This window comes from Thermomyces lanuginosus, assembly GCF_041956635.1.
Source record: "Thermomyces lanuginosus strain ATCC 200065 unplaced genomic scaffold VTN49scaffold_22, whole genome shotgun sequence".
Lineage (NCBI taxonomy): Eukaryota > Fungi > Ascomycota > Eurotiomycetes > Eurotiales > Trichocomaceae > Thermomyces > Thermomyces lanuginosus.
Genome location: NW_027192356.1, coordinates 2,114,827 through 2,136,553, shown reverse-complemented (window position 1 = coordinate 2,136,553; position 21,727 = coordinate 2,114,827). Strand labels below are relative to the sequence as shown.

Below are 21,727 nucleotides of genomic sequence, written 5' to 3'. Positions count from 1 at the left end.
TTTGGCAGGACTGTCTCCCGCCTCTCAACAGCATTTCTCAATGCAAACCCGTTCTTTACTATGGTATATCACCATCAAACCGTCCCGCGTCCCGTCAAGGCACTCCTAAGGAGATGTCTGCATCACCTCGGTCTGGCCGCCAGCGGCATTGGTGGCGAAGTAACGAACGTCAGCATCTTCATCTTCCTGCAGTTTCTCCAGCTGCGGGATGATCCGTTGCTGAATCAATTCCTGCCCTCGCCGTGACGCCGGTGCCGTTCCCCCCGACTTCTCTAGATCTTGCAATGTACCTTCTGCGGGGAGACGTCGTAACGTGTTGATCAGAACAGAGTAAGACTTGGCGACGTTGAATCGAATGTTCGGGATCGGGTCCGTCGCCAGTCTCTCAAGCATCGGAAGGATGGAGTTCTCAATGATATTGAGGTTCAAAACGGGAGCAAGCGTCTATGAGAAGTTAGTCAATGACACTCCGAACTACGAGCCCCATGGATGGCTAACCGAAATTGCAAAACACGTCGTCATTCGGTAGAGGTAGTTGGGGTGTTGTCCCATGCCTAAAACCCTGGGAATAATGGATTCGTTGGCCCAGGCCACACCAAACAACTCGGTGAGTTTCTTCAAATTCTGCGTGGCAGCCTCTCGGATGGAGAAAACAGTGTCTCCCAACCAGCCCATGCAGAGGTTGCTCAATTGTTCATCAAAAAATTTGACCCCCAACTGGCTAGCAAGCAAGGGAATATACTCGATGATGGCGAGCCGAACACGCCACTGCTTGTCTTCGGCCAGTTGGACGATTGCCGGTAGAAGAGACTGCGACAACAGGTCGATCCCAATCACTGTGAAGGGCCCTCCAAGTCAGCATACGACCACTCCCTGCGATATTGGGCGCAAAATTACCTTTATTCACGATATCAAGTTTCGAAATAATGTGCAGGCGAACTTCGGGATGCTCATCTTTGAGCATTTGCAGGAACATTGGCAGAAGATGGGCGGTCGTCCTGATTTAAAAACAGTCAGCTCCATGCACCATGCCACGCAGAAGATAGTGAAGATGTGTACGTACTCTTCCTTGCCAAGAAGGGGAGCAAGTTCGCTGACTTGGGTCGCCAGTGCGGACCGCACGTGCTGAGACTGGTCAGAAACGAGGTCTTCGATACTTGTCATGACTTCATTAAGGATGGTGTCTCGATCAAGGTGCGCGCAGAAGCCTGTTGAGACAGTCAGATTGATATTGTCCAATGTGAAACATTGATTATACGTACGAGGTATCTGGCCAGCGATGGCTGTTCGAACTTCCGCTTCATTGTCTTTTAGAAGTTTGACGAATGCCGGAACAAGGTCCCGGGTAACCACTTCCTCATGGACGGCTTTAGCAATCTGTGGAGATGATGTCAGCATATTCGAACGGATCAAACACAGCAAGATATGAAGCACGGACCCCTTCAAACTTATCCGCTACCATGTACCTGACTCGCCAGCTCTTGTCCTCGAATAAGTTACGTAGAGTCGTCAAAAGAACTCCATGGCTGGACTGTTGCTCCTTTGGAATCTCCTCTGCAATGGAAATTAGGATTGGCACACTCAAGAGGCGAACGCTATCCTGATCATCGCTGGCAAGGTATTGGAACAGCGGAATGACCTCTTCGATGATGATGGGCGTAGTCAATTCCTTGGTGAATTTTGTCAAGTTGTTGGCGGCCTGTCTTCGCACCATGGGAGTTTCGTCATGTACGAGATGTCCAAACTGCTGACGCAGAGCCTGCTGCATCCCGGGCGACGATTTGCGGTATGAGATGCAGTACAGACCTGTAGCGGACACCTTGGAGGTGAACCAATCTGCTTTCGACAACCGGAGCACCATTGGTATGAAGTGGTCCTCTACTTGCTTCTGCGACAGCACTTCACAGATCTTGTTGAGCGACTCCACCGCCTATTGTCAATTAGCAACCAAAGCAGACAAGCATAGCACGTCAAGCTCCCACCTTATCCCTCACCAGCGGTTCCTCAATCACCGCAAGATGCTCAAGGGGCGGAAGGAGCACGTGTGCATACTCGGCACCTCCAACATACTCCACAAAATCGCCCAACTCCTCGGCGATCGCTGTCAAGACTTCGTCCTCATCCTCAACCGAGTCTAGCGATGGAGTCAGCATCAAACGACTGGATGTTGGTACCGGCATGGTTACCGTCGAGGAACGGAATCAATTCATCTCGCGTTCGCTCCGGACCAAGGGCTAGGGCAATCGTAGAGAGGCGATGGATCGCGTTGAGGCGGAGGACGAGATCGTCATGCTGTACAAATAGTGAGAACCATGACTCAAGATCGGCCGCGAAATGCCGCCTACCTTGAGCTCGTCAATGAGGACGGCGATCGGGTAGAGCTCATCGGCTTCCGGCTGCGAGTCCATTGCGTAGATTTCGTATGATCGCACAGTCCAAGTTAATGGTGGATTATTTGGAGATCAGAGTGCGGGTCTGTCCTGTCTCACTCCGTGACCAAGAGACGGAGACTCAATCAATGATCCGGAGAGGGCAGGTCCAGCATGGACGCTGGAATGGCCGGAAGTCCTAAAAAACTGTGTGTTAGCGCAGATTGGGGATAAGCCAATACTGGAGTAAGGAGGCGAGATTCTAGCGTCGCTTGGGCTGGCCGAGTCTCGTGGGGCGGTGGGATCAGAGCGCGGCGCGGTGACAGCAACCCGGGGCAAATTGGACCAGACATACCTGGGCGGAGAAGCCGACGAGTTAGAATACAGTCAATGAATCAATGGTACTTGTCGATGCGGGAGGAGGAGGAAGGGCGCCGACGAGAAATCTACTGCTTCACTGCGATGCTTGGACGTGGTGTTTAGGAGTTGGCATGTCCAGATTGGGGTGTGGCTGGTGAGGGGGGTTGTGGCTGGGCGAGGGGCCCTGTGGCTAGTGCGTCCCGCCTTTGGAGCTCATCTTTTCCCGCAGCGATGGAAATACTCCGCGCAGACAAGAAGAGAAAATTAAAATAAAAAGATATATCCTAGCAGACGCCGGAGATCTGTGCGATTATCAGGACGCCGGATCCCGCGCCCGCTACTCCGTGTGTTCTCCGCTTTCGTCAAAACTACATTCCGGGTACACGAATAACGTTGAGTCACCATGCCGATGGTCACTGTGGACAAGGCCGCTCTGTTCAAAGAGCTGGGCCGAGAGTGAGTGTGTTAACCCTTCTTTCGTGGCATGGTCTAATGCGGTATCAATGCAGTTTTACCACCGAGGAATTTGAAGATCTATGCTTCGAGTTCGGTATCTGCAAACCACCCCGACGATCTTTCTGCGGCGTTTTCGCTAACGATTCCGCGCAGGCATTGAGCTCGACGAAGACGTAATACACATCCTGACCTTCGCTACCTGATATATTGCTGAGATGTGCGCAGACGACGGACCAGGACCGGCCAATTGTGGATGGGAAACAAGAGCCGCCGCAACTCAAAATCGATATCCCCGCGAACCGGTTCGTATATCAGCCAGTGTGTTCACTGGACGGCGCTGACGGTGAGCAGATATGATCTGCTCTGCTTCGAAGGTATTGCGCTGATGCTCAATGTGTACCTCGGCCGGAAGTCGTTCCCCAATTACCGATTAGTACCACCGGCCTCTGGACAGTTGGAAAAGATCATAGTGAAGGAGGACGTGAGTTTGGTCACAGGCGTTGATCAGATGAACCGTAAATGACAACAGATAGACCGCGCGGATTAGACCTTACGTGTCTGGCGCCATTCTGCGGAATATTACCTTCGACAAGGCACGCTACGAATCTTTCATCAGCTTGCAGGACAAACTCCACCAGAATCTTGCTCGACAGCGAACCCTGGTGTCCATTGGAACCCATGATCTGGACACGATCAAGGGGCCTTTTACATATGAGGCTCTGCCCCCGAATGATATTCGCTTCGTACCACTCAACCAAACTCAGGAAATGGACGGAGCGGAGTTGATGACTTTTTACGAGGTACATGCTCCATCTTTCACTCGTCAGTCACTTATTTAACATTACTGACTTGGGAAAATTTGCAGAAAGACAAGCATCTCGGGCGATACTTGCACATTATCCGAGATTCGCCCGTTTACCCAGTGATCTACGATTCTAACCGGGTAGTGTGCTCTCTCCCTCCTATCATCAACGGAGACCATTCGAAGATCACATTGGACACCAAGAACGTGTTCATTGAAATCACCGCTACGGATAAGACGAAGCTAGAAATCGTCAACAAGATCATGGTCACGATGTTCTCCCTGTACACTGCAGAGCCCTTCACGTACGTGGACATTTTCTCCATTAGCTTTCGTTGGCTGACAGGTCGACAGCGTTGAGCCAGTTGAGATCGTGTCTGAGCACAACGGAGAGTCGAGAGTAGTGCCTGACTTGACACCACGGTCAACCCAGGCCGAAGTTGCGTATATCAACCAGTGCTGTGGTCTCAACCTCTCTGCGGAAGAAATTGCAAAGCTTCTAAAGAAAATGGCCTATAATGCAAGGCCCTCGGAGACTCCGGGTCTGATCGACGTTGATATTCCGCCAACCCGGGCGGATGTCCTGCACCAAGCAGACATTATGGAGGATGTAGCCGTTGCTTACGGGTACAACGAGCTGCCACGATCTTTCCCGAGCAAGTCGGGCACGATTGCAGCGCCACTCCCTGTCAACAAGCTCACGGACATCGTCCGAACGGAGGCTGCCATGGCAGGCTGGACCGAGGTGCTCCCGCTGATTCTTTGCTCGCACGATGAGAACTTTGCCTGGCTCAACCGCAAAGATGACGGCAACACTGCTGTCAAACTGGCTAACCCCAAAACGCAGGAGTTTCAGGTCGTGCGCACCAGCCTGGTACCGGGACTTCTCAAGACCATCCGCGAGAATAAGAAGCACGCGGTTCCCATCAAGATCTTCGAGGTCAGCGATGTGGCCTTCAAGGACCTGTCCCTAGAGCGCAAGAGCCGCAACGAACGGCATTTTGCGGCCGCCTGGTATGGCAAAACCAGCGGCTTCGAAGTTGTGCACGGCCTGCTAGACCGGATCATGGCCATGATGAAGAGCTCCTTCATCGTGGGTGAGGAGGGTTTGCAGAATGTCGCCGTGCACGACAGCACTTATTGGATCGAGGAACTGGATGGTACGTCTCCTTCCTTCGGCAAAATAAGACGCATACTGACTTGATGGGAAAGATCCTATGTACTTTGCTGGCCACGGAGCATCCGTCCACGTCCGCATCGGCGGAAAGCACCACGTCATCGGGTCCTTCGGTATCTTGCATCCAACCGTGCTGGAGAAGTATGATCTGAAGTACCCAGTTAGTGTGCTGGAGATCAACATTGAAGTGTTCTTGTGAGCGCGAAGTTATATACGACGAAGATCTAGAATTAGAATGAATAAAAATAAACGTTATGACGCGTATGCAACTGAAAGCAGCATCACTGATTCAACGCGTACCAATGATCGAACTCTCATAGGATGTAGCACCTTTTACATAGTGCTCCCGTTCGGCAAGAGATCATGCCGGACGTAATAGCCGGACCAGTTTGTAGCTGGCGCTACTTTTGTCTCCTCATTTATCTGTACCCTTAAGCCTCGTCCTGCCAGAGAAATGATGTCGAGTCTACTCTGGTACAATCTATACATCTATTGAACATAGCATCCAACTCGAAACTTTTTCTTTTCATGATATCGAATTCGCAAACCCCATTCATGGCATACACACATTGAACGGAAGACCTCATATGGACCTGAACATTACGGCCAGAGAACAATGAAAAAGAGGAACTGGGATTGGCTTTTTTTATTTAATCATCTTCACTCCTGGACATACTCCTCCTGGCCCTCTACCCCTTGCTGCTCGGCCAACCGCTGCTGCTCGGCGAGTTGCTGGGCGGCGACGGCCTTGGCGCCGTAATCCTGGCTCATGGGCTGGAGCACGGGCTGCTCCTCCTTGGGCTCGATGATAGTGACAGAGTCCGGCAGCGACTTCTGCGGACCAGACTTGCCCTCCGGGTCCGAGCCGCGCATGATCTTGACCTTGATACCCAGAACACCCTGGCGGAGGAGAACGTGTCGGGTGGCGCTGTCAATGAAGTCACGGGCGGGTTGACCGGAGTGGATCATGAAGCCGTCCTAGGAGAAACAAATGTTAGCTCGAGATCTACAGAATCAGTATAGTAGGAAGAGTTGGCATACAGTGAACTTCATGGACTTTGCACGAGCCGCACGCAGCTTGCCGGAAACAACGACCTCGCAGCCCTTGGCGCCGCTCTCCATGATGAACCGCAGAACACCGTAGCAGGCCCGTCGGACGGCCAGACCGTTCAGCAGCTTGTAGCGGAGGGACTCGCACTGAGCGACAGCGGACAGACCACGGTTCTGGACCTTAGCGGCATAGAGCGAGACCGAGTTCTCGGGGAATTTGAAGCGCTTCTGGATGAGGGAGGTGAGCTCGCGGATGCGGCGGCCCTGCTCGCCGAGGACCTCCTGGGTGTGCGTGGCACGGATGACTGTTTGACGACGGCCCGTCAGCTTTCTTTGCTCTCTCTTCTCCCTGCTTCTTCTTCCCCACGCCGTCCTCCAAAGACCGATTCATAGCTCATGTTCACCTCACAGTGAAGTAGAACGAAAAAAAGGTGTAGGTTCAATTGAACGTACTGATATCCGTAACGGTCGGAGTAACGCGGACTTCCACGCCCGAGTAACCCTCCTCAGCCAGCTCGCGCTGGAAGAACTCGTTCAATTCGGCGTAGAACACACCGTCGGCGACGAACTTGCGACGCTTCGAGATCGCACCCTGGACGGCAGCCATGTTTGCGGGATCAATTGGACGATTCTCCCTATCAACCCGTTTGAGGAGATCTGATCGGAGCCCGGGGCGAAGAGAAGACCGGTGTGTTCTCTGTGTTGTCGGGTTGGACGAAAAGGAGGGTTGAAGCGACAAGCTCTCGACAAAACTAAGCGATGCACCGAGAGGGTTTCCCGCTTTAACGTTTTTAGTGGGGATTCGTTTTCGGAAATACTTAGGGCTTGGGGTTTGCCCTCGCTTGCTGGGCCGCCGCTATACTATTTTAGGAATGTAGGGCTACTCTGCCATTAAGAACAATTAGCTACGAGAAGGGTATCCCTTCTGACAATGCCGCCAGATACCAGTGGTCCGTAATCTCTCAATGAAGCCTTTGACTTGCTCGACTGAAGAGACTCATTCGAAGTAAATCAGAGAATCCAATGAAACCCTATTTATAGCCCGATCACCGAACGCCGAACACTATAAACTCCTCCACTGCCAATACCGCATCCGTGCTATTCATGCAGATATGTCTCAATGGTCATCAATCATAGTCCCTGCGAACGCAGAAAGCCATCTATCACTGTAACTCCACCCCTATCTCGCTGTTCTTGCGTTGCGCTTCATCGTGAACATTTCGAGATCCCGAGAGACTCAGATCGGACAACTCGGCATGCAAGCCTGATGCATCTGACGCAGCATTCTTGACTGTCTTGTTGGAGGCCTCTGTATCCTCCACGGTTTGCTTCGAGGTCTCAATAGCAGTCAGCACCGGCGTCGGACTTCCCTCCTGAACTCCCCGCCGGGGAGCCCCTAGTGATCCCCTTGGACCGTTCATCTCGGCATCGGTGCGCCCGAACGCTTCACTCCACCAACGAACCTCATTCACGCGAGGTAAAATGAGCCGCTCACGTCCTCGTTGCTTGTCGTCAATAACTGGGTCGTATTTTGGATTGAGAAACTGATCTCTTCGTGCTAGGAAGTAATCCCATACACTCCGGGTCCTCTTCTTTGCGTTGCTTTCCACCCGTTCTTTCTCGCTGTTGAAAAGAAACGTGCCATATTGACAAGAGTAAAGATGATAAAGAAGCCGCCGTAGAAATCGCTCGTTGAACTCAAAACGCGTTGGATATTGATACAAGAGTTGATACGTCGCATCAAGAAACTGATGGAAGACAGGGCTCGTTTCTTTGACTTTGGTAATTTCCTTCTCAACCACAGGAGCAAAGCCGTGCTTTCGTGACAATGGATCGCCCTCGTGACTGTCCGGCTCCGAATCTCCCAACGAATCCCGACTTGTATTGTCCCGATTGAAGAAACTCTTTGCAGTCAGAAATGCATTTTCGAGGGCCTTTCGTGGTTCACTGGAATCTCCGAACGGTCGAGTCGAATCACCACCAATACGATCATTCTCGATTTGAAACCACTTTTCGCTATTTAAGAGCCCTGATCTATGACGGAACATATGGCCAAACGACAGCCAGTCCTTTTCGACCAAGACCATGAACCCCTCCATTGTCCGGTAATAGGGGTCCAGACATATCTGGCTGAGAGCACTCAATTGGCTCGTACGGTCCCAGCCGTCCGAGCAGTGGATGAGCACGTGTGAATGTTGGATGCCGACCTGGCGAGCAATCAATCCTGCGCCTTCAAGTATACCGCTAATATGCTTCAACCATCCGCTCTTTGCTAACAACTCCCGGTTGGGTCCCAATGGCGTCACGTCCGAATCCTTTAGCGCCTCGACAACCTTGTTCAACGACTCGCGCATGACGTGAATATTATCAATGCCAAGGTAGGCTTTGGTTGCAAATTTGTAGTGATCCATGTTTTCCGACCCTAAACCAACGGCCTGCATAGCGAAAGCATTGACCGTAGGCCGAGCGTCTACAATTAGATTCCGTTGTTGAGCGCCGTAAACATGCGGCCTGTCATATCGCTCTTCCCTTGTAGCCGCCACCATCTCATTTTCAAGCTCTTCTGCATTCGTTACCTCAGCGTTCGAGTTGCCCGATAACGGCGCACTTTCGACGCTCGAGTTGGTAGAATCAGGCTCGAGATTCGGGGGAGTGAAGCTGGCAGGCTGTTTTTCAGAGCGAGACGTGGAAAATATAGCAGCCAAAAGCTTCTCATCTTGTATGCTCCTGTTCTGGCGTACCCCTACCAATGGCTGCGAACTTCTTGTAATCGAACAATTGTTCACGGGATGAAGATATGTGAGAACTGGGATCCGTGCCCGCGACCGATATTTTCCCGCATAATTCAGGGTGTTGTCAGAGATCGATGACGGAACGACAAACGACGCCGGGTAAGTTGGGGAGAACTGCTCCGATTAATACCAATGCGCGGAATAGCAAAGGGAAGCGCGAACAAGGACGTACAGTGTAATCCGCATTAATGGTCGAAATGCGCCAGTTGGGATTCCGACCATCCTTCCCAATCCCCTGGCGAGCCCATTCCTTGATAGGATCGTATATCTCCCAGCCATTAAAATTCCGCTCCAGCGGATGAGGCTGGTAAGTGAAAGCATACAACTTGTCTACACGGCCGACCTTGCAAGTCCACTGCTTGAGAGTTTCATACACATCGCGGGCCTTGCTCTCGCTCGCGAAGTAAAAACAAACAAAAGTAAAATCCCGACAACGCAAGCGAATCGATGATGGCTGTCTCGAGACCGCCGGTGCAGGTCGAAATGTGCAGAACGAAATAATCGGATAGGTGATCCATAGCTCCTTGGGTCGAATCGGAGTACCTTGCTGCGCCGCTTCTGCCGAACCCGGTGGCGTGTGGGAGAAAATGAGGTGGTGCGGTGTTAGGTGAAGAGTCCCAGTAACCTGCTCGCCCCGCCGAGCTAGGGTGACATTGTCGACCTTTGCCCGGAGTCAGACACTGCGCACCAGGGCCAGAAATCGAGAGAACAGACCTTGGCGATCCTTGTTCGTTCCATGATCCGATGTGAGCTACCGAAGCTTCATCTCGTTATATATGCATCGCGACCGCCGCTCAGATTGGTAATTGAAGAAACTCGACTAGGGGAGTCCACAAAACGTAGCCTGTTGCTGAAGTATATGAGGTCCTGAATCAGTCTTCTGGAGAGCATGGCGATCTGCGGCCCCTCGCTATGTCAATTTCCATCCCTGGTTAGTCTAAAATCATCTATCACGTGATTATAGCTTGGCATCAGCTAAACCAATGGCATCTGTTCTATCTCGTAGCTCTTGAGCTTCTCAGACCGGTTCGATGCTTTGAGCAAAACCTCACTCGAAAGTTGAAACTAGATTCGAAGTCCTGAAGGCTTTACCGGCGTGTTCGGCGCCTCCAGGAGGGCGCATCGGGCTGTACGTGGCGTTTGAATCGCCGAATCATCGAGACGCCTCAGATGCCTTCACCAACTGACAATAGGGCATGTTTCCGTCCAGCAGACCGGCTGCCCATCGGATACTGAGCTGGTCGACTGCGTGGTCTTACTCGAAATGGATCGTGGCTCGCCCGTCGATGAAGAAGAGCTGGGTCAAGGTCTTGTGTCAGACAGCTCTACGCCGTCGAGGACCGGGGAGTCTCTCATCCTGCCTGGCAAATTTGATATTTCTCCAGTCTTAAGACTCAGCACCTCAGCTGCGAAACTATTCTGAGTATCATAACACAGTCGGCCGATTGCAATGGGTCATAATGGGCGTGTCGGGCGATTGTGCTGGCCAGTGTGAGAAACATCCTCTTGACCGACAGGGCAAATTCGATCCAAGTTGCCATGGGAAATAGCTCACAGTCGCTACATTTAAACTAACATTCTCCAAGTCCAAGCTCGAAACGATGGTGTCTCTCCCAAGATTGGTTTTGATGATTGAATCACACGAGAAAATTGCGCGCCATCTTTCGACCACCGGAGGCCTGTCCGCATCAGATGCTATTAAATTGAGCGTTACGTACCCTATGGTTGCAGACATTGTCTTCCAGATCTAGATACTGCACAACAAGAATCAGCAGCTAGAGAGGAAAGTGGCCCGGGATTATAATATGCCCTGATGCTCTCAAATCGAGTTTGACATACGGCCTCGAAAGATCCACCACTTCATTCATTTTGAAGCACCTGAACTCGAGCACTAGGTTCGAGAGAAAACCAGGCTCCATAACGAACAAGGAATGTTCAACAACATATAAGCCAATCGTTCATGTTGGTTTAGGCAACCTGGAGTGCTACAGATTGTAGGCTGTAGCCTCGTTTGGCGGGGGGCCCCGGCTGGCTATTTCTAGCCTCCCGCGAACCTCGTATGGTGAGAAATTCCAGCGATTTCCCCTTCTTCTCCACCACACAACATACGAACCTCTTAAATGAATCTCTTGAAGCCGTACAAAAGTGCCAGTCATGCCCAATATAACTGAATCAATAAGAGTCGATAGTATTCCTGCTCGAAGTTAATCGGCAGGACAGCGAGAAACTCCGCCTTCAGATTTCGGGTCACCTATGGTTGAAGCATTAGACGATGAAGACGGGAAAAGCTAAACGGATGAGCATGAGGCCGATAGCTTCAGTTGGCCCTTTGTGCTCAAGGACAAAACTCATCTATTTGTCTCCGCCACAGAATGCTATCCATCCGGGATGGAAATGCAAATTTTGGATTGAAGGACCAGAGATGGATGCCGCTCGCATTTGCCAAACCCAAGACCTCACCGTCACCAAAGGTTCTAGACCTCTGCGATGCGCCGGTAACATTTGTTTCCCCTAATTCTTGAAGTACCTCATTCGACGAGCTGCCTTGCAACCGAATTCGGTGCAGGTTTACCGTGCCCGTGGCGGCGTTGTACACGACAACCTCATCAGCGTTCCCAGTAAAGCGGTAGACCAAATTCGGGGTCATAGGAACAGGACACTTAAGCCTGCGAATGTCTATGTCGAACAGGTCTGCAGCAGCACTGGCCCATCGGACGCTAAGCCGGTCAAGGGTGTAGTCGTACTGGAGATGTATTGTGACATACTCGTCGTTGGAGACAAAACATGTCACAGTCTTGTGATCGTAGGTTCGGCGAACAAACCAAAAATCATTGATTCTATCCAGTCAATCTCGAATGCCACCAGTACATTCTCAGTCGCGTCCAAATGGTACAGACTGAGATTGTAAAAACTGCTGACCTCTTGGACATGATTCGAACTCAGATCCCAGATATGGACGGGGCAAGATTGCTTTAGGCGGCTTTTGGGAGTGATGATAACTTTATCCTCGATAATTGTATGCCTGGCGTCTTGTAGCAAAGGCATCTGGTCATTAACGACACTCTGTCTTGTGTGTATATCCCATGCTGTCATAAAATAGTCGTCGGTGTCCAGAATGTTTCTGTTCATCATCAAACGGTAAGCCCACACCCGATAATTGGAAATGTCTACTTTTTAGGAACGCATACATAACGCCAAACCCAATAATAAGATACCGATCAGACAGTGCTGAGCGAAAATATTGCGGTACCCCTCTTCCGATCCCCTCCCAAGTCGATCTTTCTCCAGTCTCAAGATCCAGCAACTCAGCTTTGTCGGCATTTGGAGTCTTATAGCTTATCCGGCGCGAATGGCAATGGAAAAGATGAACCAGTCCGGACAAGTGCGCTGGCCATGGTAAGAAGATCTTCCTTAATGGCCGGGCATACTGCACGCCATGTCGCCATCGGAAATAGCTCATCGCGTCCGCCATCAACCCTTCTGGACTGACCCTTTCTAAGCCCAGAAATCCGAGTGTTTCGCGTAATAAATGCCTAACAATTGCCTTGCACGAGAAAATCTCGCGCCATCGTTTCGAAACCTAGGCCCCGTCAGCGTCAAATACTACTACCACCACTAAGTCCCGATCATTATTGGGGAGATATGCACCCTCTGGCTGCAGACAATGTCTTCCAAGTCCAGATATTCCGCCACGTGAACCAGCAGCTCCAGGGGCAGAGAGCCGACAATATCGTACATCCTGATGTTCTCTTGTCGAATGAGAGCAGCTGCTTCAAAGGGGGCCATTATCTAGGTCGAAAGTACTCAAGTTAACTCGATTGAAGGGAAAGATTTCCACGAAGCACGACTCAACGAGAGTACCTAACAACTACCTCTATTCGATAGGTATAATTGAGGCATCAACGTTAGTTGAGCTTCGTGAGGGGATACGAGGGCGGACTCTTGACGTTAAGTTAGCACGACTGCACCAGCACCAGCACGAGAAATTCGCGCCTTCTGATTGCACATTGTAGTAGCCTGGGAACGTAGTTAGGGTTAGGGTGGGCATATATGAAGTATGACACACCCATATACATCCATATGCTGGAATTGCCAAGAGCACAGCACTCATAGGCAGCACCTATCAAACTTTAGGTAGAGGCTCTTATGGTTCGAAAGAAAATAAGTAATCGCCGATCACTTGAACTACTAACTCATCACCTGCAGAAGGAACTGATTGGAAAATTGTACAGACCAGATTGTATCTGGACATAAATGCTCGTCGCGCGAGCTGTCTGAATGAAGGTGGAAACCAGATTCATATCGCTGTTTTGTTCTTTTCAGTGTGCTCCAAGTGCCTTTGTTAGGCTGAATCCGGCGTCCTAAAAATCTACAATATCATCAAGGCACGTCCTTCCTACGCCCTACTAGGACACGTCATCAGTTGATTGTTTGTCCCCAAGAACTAACCTACTCACCTTCATCACGAAACAGTCTCAATCAGGGATGCAGTCCAACACGAGTCTGGATTGAAAAACCAAAGACAGATGCCGGTCTCATTAGCCAAATCTAAAGGCCACTCAGTCACAGAAAACGCATGATTGCACAGTGGTCTGGATGAAATTTCATGCCTGCCGCTCTAGGTGCGTTGGGTTCGACGAGTTGCCCACCAAATGGGTTGGACGCAAGGCTGCAGTGCCGATGGTAGCGTTATAAAAGGCAACTTTATCGGATCCCAAGGCCCAATTAGACCAGATAAGAAGCCCAGATAAGTAGGATGTTACCAGCTGTGCACGTCAGTAAAAAAAAGTAAGGCCCGGAGTACGGAGTGGTTAAGCCGCCAAAATGCTTCGTCCAGCCAGCTCGGGTGAAAGCTGAACGAAGGTTGACTTTGATTTGCTCGATGCCTTCCCTGAAATTCCCTGACCACATTCTCGACTGTAGGCTGCATTATACTAGGGCAGAATTCACACAGCTTTGGTTGAAATGAAGCAGTAACTCATCATTAGTATACAGAGTGCCCTGTTCTATAATACATGCCAGTTCAATCGACCCGCCTCTATGCCATGCCATGCATACCCAGTTGAAATGCCAGCTTGCATGCCGAATGGTAAAAGTCTTTGAACCTTCGTTCCAGCCGTTGTCGTCGGACATTAGTTGTCTCATCGAAAGGATCCCGCTCATCCGCACGCAGATCCATATCGAGACTCAGGCGAGACGTCTGCTCCGCGATAATAGGGCTGTTCTCATGGTGTGTGTAAGTAACTTTGTGATCCCCAAAGTTGTAAACGCGGAATTCGCCGCCCGAAAACAGGTGGAAGGGTGGGAAAAGGTATTGCCCGACAATCTTCTCCTCGGGTCTATACTCACGATCCACCTCCGAGCCATCTTTACTGTCGATGAGGGCCTTTGGAAGGGGGATGTAGCAGTATGCGGGGAGAGAGACGTGTGGGTTTGTGGCAACGTGCTGCAATTGTTCCCGGAGAGCGACGAGCAAGTCATCCTCATAACCAACGAATGATGTGAGGAGATTGCGAGCCAGGGTCCGCGTGAAACGGACATCAAAGTCGCTCTCGGGCAAGAGGAAGTCGAGGCTGTCTTCTCGGGTCAGACTCTTCAGTCGCCTGACAAAGAAGTCAGACTCTGATGAGATCCACCACGAGTCATCCTCGACAGAACCCAGTCCAATTTCCAGTTCGAGAACTGGGAGTGGGTGGGGATTTTTGATTGACGGTGTGAGGCGGAATCGGTATGTATTGTGAGACCCGTGACTTGGATCCGCTAGCAGACGCTCCAAAAACGACGACTGCTTTGGTATGGTCTCAATAAATACATGTGGAGAAGATGATTTTCCGAGTTCTGGTGCGCTCATGGTTGCTTTCGTGACCTCCGGCTTGCGGAGAAATAGACACGTCCCGACAACGGCCGTCATTGTCTCCTCAAAATCCTCGTTAATCTGACTAAGGCTCGTGCCGCGTAAGAGTTTCAAGATGTCTGCAGGCAGGGTGGGATACTGCTGCCGGAAGAGTGGAGGCTGCTCGTCATGATCGATATCTTGGTGCGGCACACACCATCGAAACCAGGGCTTTGATTTGTCCACCCAAGAAACGGCACCATCAGGATACGCCGTATACGTACTGGCTGACATCGACGGTAACAAGTATGTCGTGAATGGCACTGATGTTTTCTGTTTCGTCAGGAGCGCGAATTCGAGATCTCGACGAGCTCTATCCACTGTGCCTTTGCTATCAGCAGGATAATGCATGGTGCCGTTAGGCACGCCCGGTTCCTTCTCGATATCAACCCCGTACGACTTGTTCATCCACTCGATAAACTGCGTTTCAGAGACATCACCGTGGTCTTCATGTAGCTCATGAACGAAAGACAAGTCCATGGACTCTTGTTGTATTTGCGAAACGAATTCCTCGATGATTCGTCGCACCGACTCGCATGCACGCTGAGTGCCTGTTACTGTGACGAGTTCTGCAGACTTTGTGACATCAATCTTGACACTGTGAGTGAGTGCCAGCTCCTCGAACGAGCATTGTTCTGAATGCAGTAGTAACGAAATGGCACGCGGTTGAAGATGAATGTCAAGTTGGCCAATTTCATCGACAATGCCAAGTTGCCAGCATTCTCGGAGAACTCTTTCAGCCAGTAGTCTTTTACCGGTCAGTTTACGTTCACTTTCGTCGGCCTCTGGATCAGCGGCGACGTCCATGTAGTCACCAGTGCCAGGTCGCCATGACCGGTGGTTCCCTTCTAGACCCATATCGCCATCCCGATTTATATCGGTCTCGGTCTTGCTGTACTTAGAAAGATACGTTGTCAATTGGCTCAGGGTAAATGATTCCTCGATAGCGCTCCGTAGGCTAATCCAGTCCTCTTTAGACAAAGTATCGCCGGGTGCAAGATGCGGTCGCATATCATTAAGAAGCTCGATAAATTCTGGCCGATTCTTTGCATGCTTCTCTTTTTCCACCGCGTCCATGAACAGTGGAAGAGTATCCTGATGTTGCGTCTCATTCCTCGTTTGATTTTCAATCAATCGACGTCGGCGCTCTTTCAACGGCAACACGACGATTTCCCCAGGTTTTCCGAGGGCCTCGACGTCCAGCGTCTTGCGGATGTTGTTCGAATCATGATTGGGTTCAGGAAACTGCAATCTTCTTTTCCGCCTCGAGCAGATTGAGGGCGTCGTAGAAAAGAAGGCGAGGCATTCTCGTCGAGAATGTAAGCTCAGCCGGGATTGCCCAGCTGACAAAGTTGCTATGTAGTATCGTATGGAGCGCGCATGCCTGAAAGACGTCCCAAACATGTGGATTCACGCGGGGAGCCCCCTCCGTTGTTGGTTGACCGTTCAAGCAGATCCAAGCTCATGCAAGTTATGAAATTGCAGGGTTGAGCTTGAATAAAGTCCATTGCACTAGTCCGTAATAGGAAAAAGCGTAGGGCTACTTTTGGACACCCCCTTTCTGTGCACACCCCCTCTAATTGACCACTCGAATATCTTCTGCCCTATTATGCCGCAGTAAACGCGCAGAAGGCCTAGTTGGTTAACAGATATAGAGAGGAGGCTTTGGGAAGAATCTTCTTTCTACGGCCTGACATCTAAAGCCTCACCATCTCCGTTGTGAGCTCGCAAGTGCCAAAGCCACATGCAAACAGCAATACAAGCTTACTGCGTTCGATGACACAAACCGTGGAAACATTTTATTGACTGCTCTCTATCCTCGTTTTCTGAGCCTTCGGATCTGTAAGAACCTCAACTCGACTCCATGACTCATCGCCATGATTCGGCGGCCATGGCCTCAATACTTGCCTCACGTCCCTCAACGCTGATGCCCGTGCGTCGTAAAAGAGCCTAAGACGGTGATTGTCAGCAAGCTGAGGTCGTTTGAACTCGGCGTACGTTTGTGCCTGGAGAATCCCGAGCCAGTCCGAACTCTCTTCGCAGGAATCTTCCATGTCTTTTAGGAATTGAAAAACGTTAAGAACACTGTCCCACAGTTTTGCTCTCGAAAGCGCCGATGCGCCTCGCGGCGTCACAGTTGCATATTTATTCCCTTGCTTGACGCCGCTAATGATATTTTCGAGCACTCCAGTCGTCTCAGAATTCAGCCGGATGTTCCACTTCATGTGGTCACGGTCGTAACTGTGTTCAACTTTCCGGTTATTTGACGCTATCCATACCGCTGAAATGTTCCCGGGCTTCGGAGGCTTGCGACCTTCAGCCTGGCAAATTTCGTCGGGATGTGGTTTGCGGTATGGCCAAATACGCTTTGCAATTGCACTGGGCACTGAGAGAATCTCGAACGGTCGAAAGCGATAGCCGTAGCGTCCTGCAGAATCCCCAAGCCAAAACTTCCCGGCGAGACTTTTCATCCTTCCCGACATTCCAAATGCTCTGCTACAGCCGCTGGAATTGATTTCGTCTTCAGGCATGATCAATCCAGTTATATAAGCATTTTCCGTCGGTGCAACCAGCAAGCTTGCAGGGTACGACAAAATTGACATGACCTGCCGCAAGGATAATTTATCCGAGCACGATTTGCTCAGTGACGGCTCGGCATCTGCACGAGCTGGCTTCCGGCGGACAACTCCAAGGATGGAGAAGTTAGCTCGGCCAGCAAGCTTCCATGCCTCGGGGTCGGCATCTGAGAACTCCGCTGACATTTCCCATGGCGTTGGATCATCTTGGGCAGCCATACAGAGCTCCATGCTAGCGTCACCACAGGGACAACATGTGCAATACATGTAGATCTTCACGTCCGAACAGAGTTCGAAAGGCGGCCAGTGGTCATTTTCTGATCGATCTTGACGTCTGCGCACAAATCTCTCGCTCATATGCGACTGATCCACCTTTCCGACTTTTGCCTCTTGCTCCTCTCGTAAGACTGCCATGCATTCATTGATGAGCCACAGATTTAAGGCTCGAAGAGCTAAAATCTCAGCATGGCTATCATGAAGCACCAAACCGCGACATTGTGGAATCTGTGACGCGTACAGACATCTCGCTCCAGTCCTATATATTTGTCACGAATCAGCCTAGTGTCTCTGCCAAATAACTATTACGTACGCGATAGCTACGCAGGTCAGTTTTTCTGGTGCGTCGCCTTCTTACAAAGTCAGCTCGATCAAATTCATGAAAGATTGTGGACGAACCTTTTGCAAGGACAATCCCACTCATGGGAATCCATTCATTGGTCCCATCTGGTCGGCTACGCGGCTTACATCGAGCTGGCAGCGCATCGAAATGCGCATGCACCAGGGTAGCGATTCGAGTTGCCAGAGAGCTTTGATATATGCCTCTGTCATCCATTAATTCAGCCTATTAACACGTTCTCCGGCTCATGCAATCCGTGACCTCCCAAGATTACAGTATTCCTAAATTGCTCTTGTCAGTTGCTCGAAGAGAGCGAAATGGCCGTTCTTGATTGGAGAACAGAAAATGACTTCCTTAGCTCACGTGACTGACAAAGACTTCATCGTTGGGAACGGTCCCCTAGGTTCTGGACGCAGAATATATTCAGGAACATCGATCATTACTCTGGCGTCAAGACATCGCGAATTCAGTCGTCAAAATGGCCGACAAACTCCGCACCCTCCAGAACCTCGAAGCCCTTCAAGCCCGCTACGTCGGAACTGGTCACGCCGATACCACCAAATACGAATGGACTTCCAACATTGTCCGTGACAGCTACGCGTCCTATATCGGCCACCCACCGTTGCTCAGCTACATCGCTATCGGTATGGGTGAGCCACGGGAAAAGGTCCGTGCGCAGATGATTGAGAAGATGGTTCGAGGAGTCGGAAACCCGCCAGAGGTAGGATGAACTTCGTTGAGTATCGGTATGAGAGTCCGGGCAGCTAACCATCAATGTATAGCCACAAGAATAATGTTGCCGTCAAACATGCTCATTGTCATCAAGTAACCGTGCACTTCCCGCGTCCACCGATCGTGTCTGGAGAGGCTACTGGGAAGCGATCGGTATGGCTGTGTCAGTGCAAGGCAAATCAGATAGACCGGCCCCTCACCTATATCACCCATGTTTCCTCGACTTAGAGAGCTACATTCTAGCCCGCCGGTCACTTTAGGGACGAGGGACACTCTTACGTCGTCCTTTCGCGGAAAGGTTCCTCAGTGTCATTTACCCTTCATATGCTCTCAGAAAAGGATAGATTAGCAGACCATGGATAGGTGCCATCCATGAGTCATCTAGATGATAGCCAGCACTAATAACATACACAAACAATCAGACATTATGAATATTCACAGTCGCGCATGCATACGACCTTCTCTGGTTTCATCAATCAGTTCCATATCCTTTGCTGATCAGCCCACTTCTCGCTGCTAAACTGGTGTTCTCTTTTTGCAGCCGTCCGATGATATCTAACCATTTCTCCCGCTCAGCCCGGAGTTCGAGCACTTCAGTCCTGAGATTTGCGATTTCTTTGCCCATCTCCTGAACCTCGGAGCCAGCCCGAGATTTTTCCCGAGATTTCTCATTCCGCGCAGCAGCTCTGCGCTTTCGTGACTCGAGTTTCTGGGCAAGCTTGATCTGCTGGCCGTCGATTTTGCGGAGCTGTGCGGAGAGTTTTGATTGATTGCGTCGAAGACGCACGAGACGTTTGTGTTCCTGGGCTCCAGCGCGTGCTGTCTCTGGGCTCTCTTTCGGGACATCGCTGTTACTGTCGCGGTCGCTCTCAGTGTCGTCTTTGGATGTGGACCTCCCGCCAAAGCCCTCGATTTCCGCGTTGGTGGCCGATAACTTGGACTCGACAGCTCGTCGTTTCGCCGCTAATTTGGCGAGGTTCTTTTCCTCCGACGACGGCTTTGCCTTGGCGTCCTTATTCCCAGTAAGCGCTGCACTGATGCTTTCAGGAATGGCGTCATCTTTGCTACGCATTGATCTGTCAGCCGATACCGACGATGCTCGAGATTGATATATTGGAGAAATCGTTCCCGGTGTGGATCCGCGAAGACTCGATTCTGCGCTGGCATAATCGTCACTTGCGGTTGAGACCGCGTCGTCCACATAGTTGACCTCAGACCCTGCCAGATCCAAGTGGCCATCAGAGGGTTCCGTTGAGTAACCAAACGCATAACCCAGGATCGACTTTGGCTGTCCGAGCATCCAATTTGCCATATTGTAGATGCTGCTCCATAGCCCGCTAGTCGGAATCGAGCTGATGTCGGCAGTGTCTGTCTGTTTGTCCACATAGTGGTGTATGCCCGCTGGTTCTCCGCACTCAACGCCCGCTCGCTCTTTTTGGCTGCTCTCGACGTCCCGGACTGTCTCTCCTATATCACTGGAAACCCCCATTGTTGATTCGTCCGGCTGGGATACCCAATTGAGGAATTTGGCTGCATCGCTGGCAATGCTTTTCGGTGTCCCTCTCTCCACCATCCATCGAGGCACGCTCCCACCGGGATCACTCCTCGTGACCATGATCCATTCGACCGGGTTCGATGTTGATTTCTCAATGTTCCACTGAACATGTTCGTTTCCGCCCTCGCCTTCCGCTTCCTTCACGGCTGTCCCTGTCTTACTCCTTGCTCCTCTGGGGGATGAATTCGCTCTTTTCCTCACCCGCGTTTCGGATCCAGGGTCCGGCAGTTTGGTTGGGTACGTCGTGGCTCTTGCATATGATGGACGACGGCCTCGTGCAGGAACCAGCTCCCGAATCAACTCGACCGATTCGTACTGGCCTCTCACATACCCGTCCCGCGGTGGTGCTTCCGGGTGATGGCACGGCTTCGAAACAATCATGTACCATGGCGCCATGCTATTGCGCGCTTGCTTTTCTCCTTCGCCTGGCTGTGCCTCCGTCGTGGCAATCAAGGAGACAAAATCTCTAGCGGTCGTTGGGCCGGGGAATTGCGCAGACAAGAGATACACCTCCAGCTTTCCAAACGCTCGCCCGCCGCTCGCTCCTCCAGCCTCCGGAATATCGACCGCTTCCAACAATTTATCACATCCAACTCCACGGACCGCCTTTGTTGGCGTGATCCCCTGTCGCCGCTCCTCTTCCCGCGCCTTCAGTGTCTCCTGCATCTCGGCTTGCATTTTTGCTCTCCATCGGTCAAACGGCACGCCCACATGCACGCTGCGGCGCGCAAACCATGCACCTTTTCCATCCTTTCCGCTCAATTTATACATTGGGATCCCCAGAGGGTTCTCCTTGGCATCGTTCATCTTGATCGGTTTGCCCCATTCCCGCCGCAACGTCGCCAGCTCCGACTCCGGCACTTGTGACGTGAATGGAACGGAGGAATCGGAAGACAATGATGACGAAGACGTCGACGTAGACGATTGAGACGTCCTCGAACCAGGTTGGGAGGGAGAAGTCGGAGCTTCTGGAACGCTGTCTAGGACCAACTGCGCTTTGGAGAAGATCTCGTCGGCGAATTGTCGGAGCTCATCTGGCGAATCGGTAGGAGTGTCGTCCCATGAGATCGGCCCCAAGGAGGACAGTGCGTCATGGAGAGCCGACATGTCAGATAGTAACCTGAATGGTTGAAATGAACGACACTGCAGTATCGAATGGGATTGGCAAAAATGATTTGATAGTACTATGCAACTGTCTGTTCTCACTCATTCAACATTTGGAAAAGTAACTTAGTCTACAAGAGACGTCATACAGCATGGAAACTAGAAAATGTCATCTATATAAGGTGTACGAAGCGACTCTAATCCACACGCCAATTGATGACCGACGTCATCACTGCAGCAAGCAT

At 51.1% G+C, this 21,727-nt stretch overlaps 9 protein-coding genes across 9 annotated transcripts; 2 read left to right on the top strand and 7 right to left on the bottom strand.

The window, feature by feature from the left end:
- Window positions 1-105: 105 nt before the first annotated feature.
- VTN49DRAFT_1790 (uncharacterized protein) lies at window positions 106-2,408 on the bottom strand (the record flags this gene model as incomplete). Its single annotated transcript, XM_069409443.1, has 9 exons — window positions 106-444; window positions 499-836; window positions 898-998; window positions 1,064-1,208; window positions 1,263-1,377; window positions 1,439-1,930; window positions 1,983-2,134; window positions 2,187-2,292; window positions 2,346-2,408. 9 exons carry the CDS (start codon window positions 2,406-2,408, stop codon window positions 106-108), a joined length of 1,851 nt encoding a protein of 616 aa, XP_069270829.1.
- Window positions 2,409-3,132: 724 nt separating this feature from the next.
- Window positions 3,133-5,363, top strand: VTN49DRAFT_1789 (uncharacterized protein; the record flags this gene model as incomplete). The annotated part of the gene is made up of 9 exons (XM_069409441.1): window positions 3,133-3,185; window positions 3,239-3,279; window positions 3,339-3,358; window positions 3,411-3,487; window positions 3,537-3,666; window positions 3,719-3,985; window positions 4,051-4,292; window positions 4,342-5,147; window positions 5,200-5,363. The coding sequence occupies 9 exons, from the start codon at window positions 3,133-3,135 to the stop codon at window positions 5,361-5,363; spliced, it is 1,800 nt and encodes a 599-aa protein (XP_069270828.1).
- A 461-nt stretch (window positions 5,364-5,824) lies between these two features.
- On the bottom strand, window positions 5,825-6,821 carry VTN49DRAFT_1788 (40S ribosomal protein uS3; the record flags this gene model as incomplete). Its single annotated transcript, XM_069409440.1, has 3 exons — window positions 5,825-6,142; window positions 6,206-6,519; window positions 6,668-6,821. 3 exons carry the CDS (start codon window positions 6,819-6,821, stop codon window positions 5,825-5,827), a joined length of 786 nt encoding a protein of 261 aa, XP_069270827.1.
- A 556-nt stretch (window positions 6,822-7,377) lies between these two features.
- On the bottom strand, window positions 7,378-9,744 carry VTN49DRAFT_1787 (uncharacterized protein; the record flags this gene model as incomplete). The annotated part of the gene is made up of 3 exons (XM_069409439.1): window positions 7,378-9,120; window positions 9,179-9,667; window positions 9,721-9,744. The coding sequence occupies 3 exons, from the start codon at window positions 9,742-9,744 to the stop codon at window positions 7,378-7,380; spliced, it is 2,256 nt and encodes a 751-aa protein (XP_069270826.1).
- Window positions 9,745-11,793: 2,049 nt separating this feature from the next.
- On the bottom strand, window positions 11,794-12,744 carry VTN49DRAFT_1786 (uncharacterized protein; the record flags this gene model as incomplete). Its single annotated transcript, XM_069409438.1, has 3 exons — window positions 11,794-12,127; window positions 12,195-12,586; window positions 12,655-12,744. 3 exons carry the CDS (start codon window positions 12,742-12,744, stop codon window positions 11,794-11,796), a joined length of 816 nt encoding a protein of 271 aa, XP_069270825.1.
- A 1,300-nt stretch (window positions 12,745-14,044) lies between these two features.
- Window positions 14,045-16,303, bottom strand: VTN49DRAFT_1785 (uncharacterized protein; the record flags this gene model as incomplete). The annotated part of the gene is made up of 1 exon (XM_069409437.1): window positions 14,045-16,303. The coding sequence occupies one exon, from the start codon at window positions 16,301-16,303 to the stop codon at window positions 14,045-14,047; it is 2,259 nt and encodes a 752-aa protein (XP_069270824.1).
- Window positions 16,304-16,698: 395 nt separating this feature from the next.
- On the bottom strand, window positions 16,699-18,307 carry VTN49DRAFT_1784 (uncharacterized protein; the record flags this gene model as incomplete). Its single annotated transcript, XM_069409436.1, has 3 exons — window positions 16,699-18,010; window positions 18,065-18,101; window positions 18,151-18,307. The coding sequence occupies 3 exons, from the start codon at window positions 18,305-18,307 to the stop codon at window positions 16,699-16,701; spliced, it is 1,506 nt and encodes a 501-aa protein (XP_069270823.1).
- Window positions 18,308-18,569: 262 nt separating this feature from the next.
- On the top strand, window positions 18,570-19,051 carry VTN49DRAFT_1783 (uncharacterized protein; the record flags this gene model as incomplete). The annotated part of the gene is made up of 3 exons (XM_069409435.1): window positions 18,570-18,712; window positions 18,780-18,812; window positions 18,874-19,051. 3 exons carry the CDS (start codon window positions 18,570-18,572, stop codon window positions 19,049-19,051), a joined length of 354 nt encoding a protein of 117 aa, XP_069270822.1.
- A 244-nt stretch (window positions 19,052-19,295) lies between these two features.
- On the bottom strand, window positions 19,296-21,485 carry VTN49DRAFT_1782 (uncharacterized protein; the record flags this gene model as incomplete). Its single annotated transcript, XM_069409434.1, has 1 exon — window positions 19,296-21,485. The coding sequence occupies one exon, from the start codon at window positions 21,483-21,485 to the stop codon at window positions 19,296-19,298; it is 2,190 nt and encodes a 729-aa protein (XP_069270821.1).
- Between the last annotated feature and the right edge of the window lie 242 nt (window positions 21,486-21,727).